The sequence below is a fragment of the Cryptomeria japonica genome, chromosome 9 (genome assembly GCF_030272615.1).
Source record: "Cryptomeria japonica chromosome 9, Sugi_1.0, whole genome shotgun sequence".
Lineage (NCBI taxonomy): Eukaryota > Viridiplantae > Streptophyta > Pinopsida > Cupressales > Cupressaceae > Cryptomeria > Cryptomeria japonica.
In genome coordinates, this window is record NC_081413.1 from 276,424,179 (window position 1) to 276,437,766 (window position 13,588).

Genomic DNA, 13,588 nt, shown 5'->3' on the forward strand with positions numbered 1-13,588 from the left:
TTAAAATTCTTGTTAAAATCCTTTACTCCATAAAAATACGACCCTCGAGAATCCCTCCTGTATGTCTAAATGCTTTGGTAGTGACATTGGAGTCGAACAAAGGTGTCCTCTATCCCCCACGTTGTTTGACTTATAAATGATTAACTAGAAGAATTACTAAAAAAAACAATGGGAGAAGGTATCCAATTGACAACTTTTGTGGTAAAGTTACTTTTGTATGCAGATGACCTTATTCTAATTGAAAATTATGCCCATGGTTTTTGAGAGAATGTCAGAAGGCTTTAGAACTCTTTTGCTAAGAGGCTGGGATACAAGTGAACACCAACAAGACCAAAGTCATGATTTTTACTTTGAATAAGAAGCAACATGTTAACTTTATCTTCGAGAGAAGCTTGTTGGAGATAGTGGAAGAATACAACTACTTTGGCATTGATTTTCACAATAGGCTCAATTGGGAGACATGTAGAACAAAAAGGATACAAGGAGGATGGGGAGACTCTTACCTACTTCAGAACATGTGCAAGAAAGCAGAGTTATGAGATTGAAAAACTAAGAAAACCCTTTTGGTTTATTGGTCATGTTACTTATCCTCTATGGTTGTGAGGTTTGGGGGAGTAGCATATCAAACCTCAAGTGGAGGCAACTAAAAAGAATCCAAAATATTTAATTACCAATAGTCTTAATGTCAAATCAATGATCCCCTATGAGATACTTTTGGTTGAAGCAAGAATGTTTTTGATGAAAGCATCAATGATAATTTCTTTGCTAAGCTACTTTGAAAAAAATTAAAACATGGATAAACATTGCTGACCCAAAATGGTTGTTGAAGGATTAAGAATGTAGGAAGAAGACTTGGATGAAGCAAAAGAACTAGATGAACAAATGTGACATTAATTTGCAAGAATGTTTGAACACTATTGAAGAGATTAAAAAATTTATGCTAGAAAAATTTAAGATTGCCATGTGTACAAAACATTTTGGTCAAAAAAAATGCACTCTATCGAAGAATTCGACCCCATGTGAGAACATGATAAAAAAACTTATTTGAGGGTCATAATCAAGGAAAAGGCTAAATTTTTTGTTGCACAATTGAGGATTGAGTCTCATCTCTTAGATTTGAGACAGTAGATGGATGACCCCAAGAAAGACCAGAAAGAACAAACTTGCATTTTTTGCAGCAAAAGGATGGTTGAAATTGAATGATAATTCATTCTAGAATGTGGAACATATGAAAATGTTCGTACTTAGTTTGAAAACATTTTATAAATAAACTGAGTGAAATATTCAAAAAGACAAAGCTTAAAAAAATGACAATTTTGAAAATAGATTAACATTAGTTCTCCATCGTGAACATCATTAAAATTCCTTCGATTCATTCATTAATAGCTGTGAACTACTCTCATTGCTTTGCCAATAGCTTTGTCAACCTAAAAAGAAAGAGCGTTTTTTGAATCGAAAGAAAGATGGATATTGGGAAAAAGAATTGCACGACGCTCGTTAGGGCAAAGCAAGTATGACTGTCTACATCCTCTCTTCCTCTTTCTCCACAGCCAAATTCTTATTTCAAATTTGTTAGCTTTATTCAATTACAAACTCACTTGTTCAGCTTGAAATTTTAGAGAAAGGAAGAAATCCATGTATCCCGTCACTCATTCCGGTTGGCTGGTGAAAGCCTTTTTTAGCCGGACATCTTCTACGCTGAGGAAGAAAAAGATCAGAAGAGTCAAGATCAATGCAGACAAAGCCAACGAGAGTTCTGAACAAATTATCACAAGAAAGAGGAAAAAGTATGAGAAAAGGAGGAGAAGATTCAAAGGAGGTAATGTGGATAGTCCTATACCTCCACAACAAAACCTTATTCATGCACCGACCAAAAATTACAAAGATAAAAGTCGTCTGCACTCTGTTAAGAAAATTGCATTTTTCAATATATTATATTTATTCGCTCATTTCTATTGAAGAAATGTATTGGGAAGCAATCTCTGAACCTACAGAAGCTATACAGTTCACATCGAAATCTGCTAGCAGCTAACAAGGCGATCGATCTTGATCATCTTACATAAAGAAACCTTTATCATTAGCCAAATGAATATTTTGGTTCAACAATGTCGCTGTTCTTCAGCTAGAAATAGCCAGGGTCAAGGGACCCTAACCCAAAGGAAAAAGTTGGCGAGCCACCAACACCCAGATGTTATGATAGTCACTACACTGATTCAATTTATAAAGCTACTGAAAATTTTAATCATTGCAGCTATTCATTCAATGCCAAATCGCTAGCCACATCTCACGGTCAAAAGTTGCCAAACCCGATAACATTCTAAAGTCTCCAACAAAGCTTTCAACTGATCATAAATCAGCAAGACCCCTTGTGTGTATTATATTACCATCAATATCCATACCCAAGCCAGCTACATCTCTTTCTCTTTCTCTCTCTTTCGTAAATTATCTTGAAAGGACTCTAAAGTCGTTATACTGATTACAACCTAAATACAGTTATAAGGTCCCAAGATTGCCTAGTTTCAACTGCGATTAGTTTTAGTCCCTTCAAATATTAAAAGCTAAAACCAAAAGGATATAATGCAAGTCGAACCAGGCCGATTAATAAAATAAAGGTGATTAGAAATTGCGTTTTCAACCAATGAAAATCATACTCTCCCTCATATCAGTAGCAGGGTAGGTGGGCTATTCAAAATCTAAGGCACAACTCTGGTGATCCTCTTTCCTATTATTCATAATCAGGGACAGAGTACAGCCGAAACCATTTAGACCTCCGTTTCACTTTTCTATATAGGTCTATATATTAGCATTCTCGATTACTTTGGAAGAAATAAAATCAAAACTAGAAATTAAATTTGGCTACAACACTTCAAAAAAAGACTCAGATAAACAAATATTTTTCAGAAGAATATAACATCATTCTTGTGCACTATGTATGTAAAATTCAATCTTCTTCTCCTCTTTTTTTCTACAAGCCTCGCTCATCACTTGCATTTATACAAACGAGTACATGCAGCTATTGAAGGAATAAAAAGTTTTGCAAGTATTGTGAATAAAAACTCCACAAAGGCTGGAAGCTAGAGAATGGAAGTCAGCATAGGATTGTCCGGTTCTAGAAGAGAAGGAGGCCAGACTAAAAGAGCGTCTGGAAGGAAGATGGATTTCAGTGACACATAATGAAGATGTTTTAAGATGGTATAAAGACAAATCTGAAAAATATATGGTGAGCAAAATATGAAACTGTTAGCTCTACTCCAACTCGGAACTTGGACTAGCATGTGGGAATAATTGGAAATAAATATGGCTGGTTAGCCAAAACAAAATACCGAATTAAGATATATTGAACAAAATTGGGATGCATAGGTCATCTATATGCTGTCTATGCTAAAAGCAGGAGACTTACCCTGTGAGTTTGCATCTATCATTTGGAAACATTTGCTGTGAAAAATCAGCATGAATTAGCTTCCCCTGAGAACAATAAGGAAAGCGTTTTCTTGGTCCCTTGTGACAAATAACTTACACTCACTCTGACAAGTTGTGCCTAGCAGCATCCTATGGAATATATGATTAGCCTGAAACAACAATTTTCTATAGGAAAAAGAGACTTCACTGAAAAGTGCTAAATAAAGGCAGATACAACTATACAGAGACTTCACTGAAAAGTGCTAAATAAAGGCAGATACAACTATACAGAGACTTCACTGAAAAGTGCTAAATAAAGGCAGATACAACTATACCTCTAAATTCTTTAGTCATTCGACTTCCAAATCGCAAAACAATCATCGTACATTTTGAAATGATAATCCTGGGAGATTGGAAGTCGATTGTTATAATCCTTTTCGTTAATGGGTTTTGAGAGAAGTCAGATATAATAGGTGCATAGTGGATTTCCCCTCCACGGGTATGCCAAGCTGAAGTTTGATGACACTTAAAGAGGTAACCGTGGAATGGCAAGAGTAGGTTACTTATTGAGGGACTCATCAGGGTCTTTCCGAGGAGGAAGAGCAGTGTTCATCCCCAATGCCACTGATAATGAGGGGGAAGCCATAGCGGTGGTGGAATTATTGTGACCATCCAGGTAAAAAGGATATAAGAAAATTATCACAGTTAGGAACCAAGAATTTATTTAAAAGGAAAAATGCCTAGTTGAAAACTTAACAGCATCCTAGATGAAGCTAGAGAAATTTGTGCCATGACTGAATAGAGATCGTTTTAGCACTGCTACAGGAGTGTATTAGGCTTGTGGATTTGTTTGCAATCATCTCACCTTAACAGCTTCCCATGAAGAGAGATTGAATGGGTGGAAACTTGGAATGAACTATATTTGTTTCTATCTGTGGACATGGCTTAGCACCTAAATACAGAATAGGCCATGGATCAGTGGCATTTGCACAAAATGTTCATACAGTTAAGGTCTTTCACAATATTGGGAGTATAATTATTATTTAATAGGGCAACCTTACCACATGCCAGAAAATGAATATGAGGCAAGCATACACAATCTCCACTTATTCCTACCCTGCCTGCAATAAATAATTAACTCGTTGCACATCTTTCCTTGTATTTTCTTACAGTCTTCAAAGGACTAAGGTACTTCTGCTTGACAAATCATGGCCAAGTCTCCATTTGACGTGCCCCACAGGTGCCATTTTAGACAGATCCCTAAAAAACAGATTCCACATAGACAATGGTGATATTCTAGCCAAGGTTCATAGCATCTTATATTCTAATAGAACTGTGAACACAGGGATTTTGAAAGAATAAGGGCATCCGTTGAAGACAACTGTAAGATTAAGCTGGCGAAAGTAGTAGCAAACCAAGACATTTACAGCTAGATTCTCAAGTGAGTTATAGCGGGGGATTTAATTATCCCACAGAATGTGTTGCAGACTGACCAACAAGAGGAGTCACCGGAGTCTTAAGGAAGACAATGCAGTAGATGTAAATATGGAAATTCTAACTCTGAGAAGAGAAATTCAGATTGTTCACAAGGTCCATGAGGATTGGAGGAAATTTTGCAAGCTTTGGCAAGTTATGTGGGTGACTTGATGGTAGTGCACAAAAAAGGGCTACTCAGAGTAGCCAGCACGTCAACCTTGCAAGTGTTGTGTGAGGAAGGATACAATGCTATGTTGAAAAAGATGCAAAGGGAACACAGTATCTATTTCCATATAGTGACAAAAATTGACAAACAGGTAGAGTTGGCTTGTAACCCAGATCCGACAAATGATTTCATCTTAGGGGAGTTCCAATCCTCACTGTCTGATGCAAACAAGCTTTAAGATCGTGACTTTTATTGAAATCAAGTTAATAGGGGTGAGCGTTTGTTGGAGTTTCTCTCTCTGCATCTTGTTAGTTGAAATGTGTGGCTGTGTTTGGTCACTTAGGCAAAACAATTTCAGCAGGTCTTGGGTTGTTTAGCAGAGTGTTGGTAACATGATAGATATTATCCTAAGTTACCGATTCAGGTACGGATACGGATACAGATTTGGGTGCGGATTCGGCAATTTTTTTTTTTCTTGGGTACGGGTACGGGTATGTCCGTACATATATATATTATATATAATAATATATAGATATGTCATATATTATATATATGTTCAAACATACAAATATGAAACATACAATGTACTTTCCCATACATTGATACATAAATGATAACAGATAAATCATAAATCATAAATCCATAATTGCCAATGCCAATAAATATTCTGATATTCATATATCGTAAATGTAATATCATATTCATAATTTGCAAAAAAGATAATATTCAAGTTTCAAGTTTCAAACTGATTCAAGTTTGTTTATACTTTTTTGACCTATAATTTTCATGTTTGGTTATACTTTTTTGACTTTTATGACCCGTGGGCCCCGTTTTTGGGAACCGATGGGCCTTGGTTCTCTCAGGTTTGCTTGGGTTCTCCCTGGGTTCCACCCGGGTCCTGCCCAGGTGGCCGGGTTCTCTGCGGTTCCTGCAACCCAGGTCCTGCCCAGGTGGCCGGGTTCTCTATGGGTCTTGCGGTTCTCTGCCGGTCCTGTCACGAACCCAGGGAGAACTAGGCTCAGACCAGGACCGGGCAAGAACCAGGACCTGGACCCAGCCTTTTTCGCCAAGAACCGGTATCTGAGATAGTATCCTGTAGTTTGCATTGTTTTTTTGTTACTAGTTGTATGTTGTTGTTTGTAACTGTTTTAAATTATGAGAAAGAAAGAATGATAGTTTTTGAAATGCAGCCCTCAACTGTAGGAGGCATAATTTATAAATGGGCAGACAATGATTGCTCAGTGATGTAAATTCCTTGCAATAGTAGTAGGAATATATGTTCTATTTCCACTGTTATAGTTGAACTCTATCTTGGAATGAATGATGTTCATTATTGAATTTTTACAGACAGATTGGGCCTATGTCTTTTATGGACAGGGGGCCCACAGAACCCCTCAATTTACCACTAAAAAAATGCCTTGATACCTATACACTCATGAAAAAAAACACTAGTAGAAGAGGCTGAATGAAATTCTAGTGGCAGTAATTTTATAATATACAAATCCATTTTGTAATTCTAAACTGTATCATGCTGAGGACACGCTTGTACGTGTTCTAACTATTGAGATTCAGAGTTCATAATTTTGGATTTTCATCAATGCTGCAATTCTATTACATTTTATTCAACAACACATAATACAAATATATAGGACTTTCATATCCTATATTATTGGAGAGCTGTTATATCTCCTAAAACTACTCCTTTACATATACTAGTTGTTCTAACTTCTAACAACTTGTATTACAAACACCCTAATTTAAATCTTCACACCTATTATTCTACCTAACACACTAACAAACGTAATGATATAATATTCCTAACACCCGTCCCTATTACATCATTCTCCAAATGAAATAGGTGGACTGACAATACTTTATGACCTCGTTTAGAAGTTCATAAAAAATATAAGGTATGAATAGGGACATACACATCTACTTAGGATAACAAGTGGATATAGCTTCACTATGCTTCTGAACTTTATCCAAGGATAGGGACAAGCACATCTTACATGGAACCAATGATGGGGACTAACACATCTTTCTAGTATCAAAGTTATGAATAGGAACACACACATCTGCTCACAACAATTATGATTGGGTCACACACATCCAATCATAATTACCAACTTTTGCGATCAGGGACAAACATGTCCAATCACTATCACTTAACAAATATGGTTGGGGACGTACACATCCAATTACTATCACTCACCAAATATGATTGGGGACAAACACATCCAACCACAAACAACTAATAATTTTGATTGGGAATAGACACATCCAATCGCAACATAAAAAGCTTTAGAACCAAGTCCTTATTGTCACATATGTAGCCATGTTATAGATCTCTACCACTCTGATCACAAATGATATGAGACAGTTGTCACTACCACTTGGCAATTTTTCTTGACTTCAGTAATTTTGCCACATATAATTCTGTGCCTAATACAATTTTGCAACCTTGTTGTAGTGATTGATGACAGGCTACTAAATGTTCTCCAACCTTCTATGCCTCCATCCGATAATGCACCTTGACTATAACACTTTTAACACATTGACATTATTGAAATATCATTATGGAAACAATTTTATAAAACCAATTAACTTAAGCACCTATTTGGGAGAATGAAGTCACCCAAATCCAAAACATGTGTTGAACATGAAGCTGTACTTGGATATAAGATAAAAACATGGAATAAATGAAGCATGTGTGTAATGCCCCCCTTTGGGATTACCCTATATTTTGCCCTAGAATCACAAGTTCAATAAATATAAGTAACATAATATAGTTAGAAATATGATTTCACCCAAAGAATGTAAAAGCAAGATCTGGTTGAGACCCTGCAATCATGTTAGACAATTATTGAAAATACAATTTATAAAATCAGTTACTGCTAGGGTTAAAGAACATATATTCACAATGATCTTAACCATACAATATCTATATTTCATTACTTGGGGTTCAACCATAACGGGATCGAATAAGGAGATATGATAGGGTGCCCGAAGCGATCATCACGCTAAGCTCAAGAGCAGATATACCACCCCTCTTGGCCTCATGTGTACCTAGTGAGGAAGCTTGTACCTTCCCTCCTTATTTGTGCTACCTAATTTGCCCTCCTATGATTGAGACCCCTTTGTGTTATGATGTTTTCATACATCGCCCCATTGCAAATGGGGACCCCTATTTTCGCTGGCTTGGTTAGGTGTTTTGCGTTTTTAGTGTTAGCTTGGCACTAGTGTAAGTCTTTAATCTTTGAAGGAGGAGATCAGTTTATTTTGCCATGGCCTAGAGATGAGTTGAAAGGTAAAGTTGTGATTATTGCAAGGTTCCCTTGCAATCCTGCCAAATTCTGCTAAGTTACTCTTCATCTTTGATCCAAGTGCGTGATTAGGTGTAATGGTTGCTTGAGGTTGCAAAAATGTAGTTTGTTTGCAAAAGGTATGATTGTGCTAGACTGAAGGTTGCAACGTTGTGTTTAGTGTGCATGAAATCCCTTGCAACTCCAAGATTGATTGCACAAAAGACTTAAGTTTTCAAAGATGAGCGCAAGAGGTTGTCCAACTTGCAATTTTGAATGTATGCATGAGCACTTGCAACTCCCGCCACCCTATGCATGACCACTGTATAAACCCGGATTTGTGCATGAACAAGGTCAAAACCCGAAATTGTGCATGTATAGGTGAAAAGTCCGAAATCCTACATGACAAGGTGAAAAGTCTGATTTCTTACATAGCATGCCTCCAAAGTTTACATGCAAGATTGACTCAAAATTCCCAAAACCCTTGAGTGAATACCTTATACTTTTCAAGAAACCGTTGAGTGAAGAGTTAAAATTTTAAAAACAAGCTGGATAGATGACTAAGTTAACATTCAAAATCAATGCATAAGCAAGCTAGAATCCTGAAAATTTGAAATCATACATGGAGATACCAAAACTCCAATTTCTTACATGAGCATATGAGAATCCTGAAATCATACATGAAGAGCCTTGAAACCCGATTTTATGCATGACTAGGTGCAAATTCTGATTTTGTGTATGCTCTCCTTGCAATCCCAACCTCTAATAAACAACCTCATCAAGGTCTGAGTTACATTACATATTCATCTGAAAGCACAGACCTGCAATACAGAGTAGAGGTAGACTAGGATTTGCAATGCATGTGGACTTGAAAATCTTGCCATGCATTTATACGATGTGTAGAAGGGGTGCAAAATGCCAAGATAGGCCGACCTAGGGTTTGGAAATGGGGGTTTTCCCTCTAAATCAATAGGTGCATTAAGTCTGGTCAACTTGATATAAAATCAGTTTGAGTTTCAAGTTGCACAATAAAAATGTTTTATGGTTTTAGTTGGCCTTGTTAGCAAGGGATGCGACCCATGATTGAAATGCATATATAAGGGAGATGCAAATGCATCATTCCAGCATCAAAACAATTTAAGACAGAGAAGGTCAAATTTCATCAGCAGCGTGATGATCATTTTCAAGAGTAAGTCTACAGCAACAAGGTGTAGATGTGAACAAACATTTGCGACAATCGAAGTGTTGATAATTAAAACAAACAAAGAAGTGGTTGGAAAGGGTTTAATATTAGTTTCTACAGCAACAAGATTTCAGAGAAGCAAAAGGCAGATCGAATTCAGATCAGCAGTCAACTCAAAGGCAGAATTGAATAGATAGATGCTTGAAATTTCCGACTTTCAGAGAGCTATAACACTTAAAGTTAATACATGGAGATGGTAAAAGTCTGACCCTCAATGCATAAGACCCTATAAACCTTGAGCTTTTATACATGGGATCTTGTAAATCCAGAACTTCATTATATGCACACCCCAAAACTCCGATTTGCAATAGACAAAATGGTGAAGAGATGATAAGCCCGATCAGGATTACAAAGATGAGGTGTTTCAGGCATGGGAAGGGAGTAAGGACTTCTTGGGTTATCATGAATCTCTCTTATTCTTAACTTTATTGCATTGACATATGGATTTCATTCACCAATGTGGTTCATTTTCTTTCCTTTCTTTTCAGATGATGTATGCAAGGAGTGGAGTAAGACAGGATAGCATCAAGATTCAAGTGTTCAAGGTTATAGCATTCACGGCTTGCACTACAACATGATGAGGGTAAAAGCTCTACAACAGCATGAAGGACTCAAAAGAAGGATCAAGACATTACAACAAGAGTTACATTACAACCTGAAAGAGATTTTACAACAATCTTGAATTTCCTACGGAAATCCATTATCAAGGTTAGGACATCATGAGCAAGATGATGGAGAGTGATAATAAGAGAAGGACATCATGCACAAGTAACAAATGCGGATGGAGAATACACTTGCAACAACCACACATGAAGATCAAGCATTGCCATCACGAAGGCAAGAAAGATGAAGGTGGAATGCAAGTGCAAAGGAAGAAATCAGTGGATGCGTCTCTCAAATAGATAATTTTAGAAGAGTTAATCAAAATTATAAGATGATGCAATTTGGAATGACACATCACAATTAGTTAAAAGCCACATGATGATGTTGAGTATCAAGAGATATTGCTTGCAATGAGGTATCGGGTCTACAAAGCATGCAAGTAGTTGAGGTAGCGACAACTCACCTTCATCCACCAATCACATACTTCCAAGTCAAAGCGTCCAGATTCATTGAACCTAGTTGAAGAAAGATACAAAGTTACAACTTATTTCTCATTGGTCCTAGAAGGACGTGTAATCAAGCAAATGTAATTTTCTCATTGGTCAAAAAGGAGTTAGTTACAACTAACCCTAATTAGGGTTTCATCATGTAATCTTGGCCATTGACTTGGATTAGATCCAAGCCATTCATTTGTAATTGGAAACCTATATAAGGCAGAACCTTCTCATTTGTAAGGGTTAATAGTTAATAGTTTAGTAGTAGAAGAATAGTTGGCTAAGTAGGAGTAGAGTAGAAGGGAAGACAAAGATTGTTGCTAAGGTTTGATGAAACAAACATACTACGTTCATTGAAGATATGGTGGATTTTGAGTGTTATTTCAACATGTTGCATGGTCTCTACTTCTCAAATTTAGTTAAAGTTCATTGATCTTAATGGAGAAATTCAATGATAAATGATAAATTCCTTGGTTCATACTTTTTGTGGTTTGTTGATTGGAAGCTGCAGTGTAAAGTTAGCCCAAGCCTAATTATTGTTGCTAAGTTCGATTGTAGGTATTTGTTCAAGTTGCTCTAGCATTGGGTATTTGAATGAATGGTTCGTAGTATGAAAATCTTTCATTTCCTTGTGAGATTGCATCAGTTTTGTGTAGTTGTTGTTATCATGACAAATCAAAGCTTGGTTTGAAAGAGTTTGTCTATCAAAGCATCATCCATTATCATCATTGTTCTTAGGTGTTAACATAGATTATTTTTCTCTAAACCCTTTATCCCTTTGAACTTTCTTTGTTTGAGATAAGTTATTTCCACGTTCCAGCTATGATTATAAGCGTAAGTCCCTTTGTGATACTAGCATATCACATCATTTCAACTCAGACTATCCAATTGCATTGTCAAGAACTGACTGCAAAAACCTCGGGGTTATCTTATTTGATCACTTTGTTTAGCATATAAGGTTTCCCTGTTTAAGAGAGGATAGAATACTTAATATTTTGTTCTGTGTTCGAAGTGCATAAAACACGCCAACACTTTGAATTCATTCCAACAATCAACCATTGTGGAGGTTGGTGGGGAAATCGTCTAGAGTGTCCTTCCCATGTGAGCCCACGGGCGGGATGCACCTTGCTCCCCTTGGCCTCATGTGGGAGGCTGCCAACCATCCACCATGAGGTGTACTTAGAAGAGGACCTCATAATAGTTTCTCCCTCCTTGTATTCGTTCCCTCACTAACCTCGTCATTATTGATTGCAACAATTTGATGAACAACAAGGAAATCTAGTTATCTCACTTCCCACAACCAACCATCATGGGGATTGGGAAGGACAACACAAAAGGGTGCCCGAGGCTATCCACAACTAAGCCCAAGAGCACGGAGCATCCAACCAAGACAACTTGACCCCTTGGCCCACAAGTGGTAGGAACATCCAACCAAGACAATTCCATCTCTTGGGGTGGTGTACTTAGAGGGGACCCTATATCAGTTCTCCCAAATGCATCTCCTTCCTCACCCACATATGATTGTTTCCTTAGGAGAATAAACAAATAAATAAAGAATCTAGAATGATTAACTTTTCACATAAGAGACTATATGGTAGATAATATCTTCATCATGCATACACTAGGTGTATATCTCATGCATACCACAAATGAACAAGAATACTACTGTCTGTAATAAATAGTAATCTCTGATCTGATCTATGGCCTGATCGCTGATATATGTATGAATTAATCTGCTCTTTGTGAGTACCAATCCTGATTCAGTTGCTTTCCTTGATTCCTGCCATAATCAGTATTAGACCTCCTTATTCCAGATCAGAATTCTTATGATCTGCCCATACGTTCCCCTTCACAATTCTGCATATACTTCCCTTTTTAGATCTGCTTATAACATACTTTATGTATCTGCTGTCATACTTTGAATTTTTTGCTTTTCTTGGATGCCTTTATATCTTATTTTCCTCCTCTATATATACCATTTCATGCCTTTTTAAAAGAGGCGACTTCTCCAAGAGAGGCTTCTCTCCAAGAGGTTGGCCCTCCTTAACAAATCCCTTTTAATTAAATTTGAAATCATTTTAATCCTTTCAAGGTGGCATTAGAGTAGGTCGGCCAGCATTTAACATTTAAATATAATCTGATTTAAATATCACAAAACAGGTGACAACTTTAGGAGGGTCAGCCTTCATAGAATGAGACTTATTTAATTTATTTTTGAACCTCTTCCAAGGATGACGTCAATTTAGGGAGAGAGGTCGGCTCATATTAATTTTCTAGCACACAGATTTAATATTAAAGAAGTCAGTGACTGTGATCTGTTGTATACATTCACAGGCGCATGACAATGTGGATCCAATTTATGAGACTAGAAACACATCCTACTCGATAAATAAGTAGATAGAGCAACCGAATCAATAGGATCACCTCTGCGTCTCTCTCAGACAACTTTATATATTGCAAAAGCAACTGGACCAATCTTTTGCAATTTTGCAATGAAGTCTGTATATGATTTAGGTAGTGTTTCTGGTCGCATTATAAAGGAATTCATAACTTGAGCAGATGATATGGCTAACAACAAAGAATCTCCATGTCTCTAGTGGCTTCCCCAAAAATGAAATCTAGTTTGGACTTGGCAGAGTTGGAAGCACGTTGTTCAAGTCTAGCTAGAAGATACAAAGCCAATATGTACCTCCTGCTAGGATCATCTAAAGCTAACACTGATAATTCTGCCACAAATCCTGCCAGCAATCTATTCGATGGAGTCTCTTTTCCCCTTTTCTCAATAAACAATGAAGACCATGGAAAGATCCATCTTTGCAAGAATTTGAGCACGTTTTCAATAATTTGGAGGAGAACTACGAAGGGATACCTAAAGTTGACATCGTAGATAGGACCAGATCAATTA

General features: G+C 37.0%; 1 protein-coding gene across 1 annotated transcript in view; it reads left to right on the forward strand.

Annotated features, from left to right (window-relative positions):
* Positions 1-1,402: 1,402 nt before the first annotated feature.
* Positions 1,403-13,588, forward strand: part of LOC131033002 (putative ubiquitin-like-specific protease 1B) — a 158,279-nt gene continuing 146,093 nt past the window's right edge. Inside the window, exons 1-2 of the mRNA XM_059211139.1 lie at positions 1,403-1,511; positions 1,607-1,819. Of these exons, the coding sequence (XP_059067122.1) occupies positions 1,636-1,819 (184 nt within the window). The 5' untranslated portion in view covers positions 1,403-1,511; positions 1,607-1,635. The remainder of the gene's footprint in view (positions 1,512-1,606; positions 1,820-13,588) is intronic.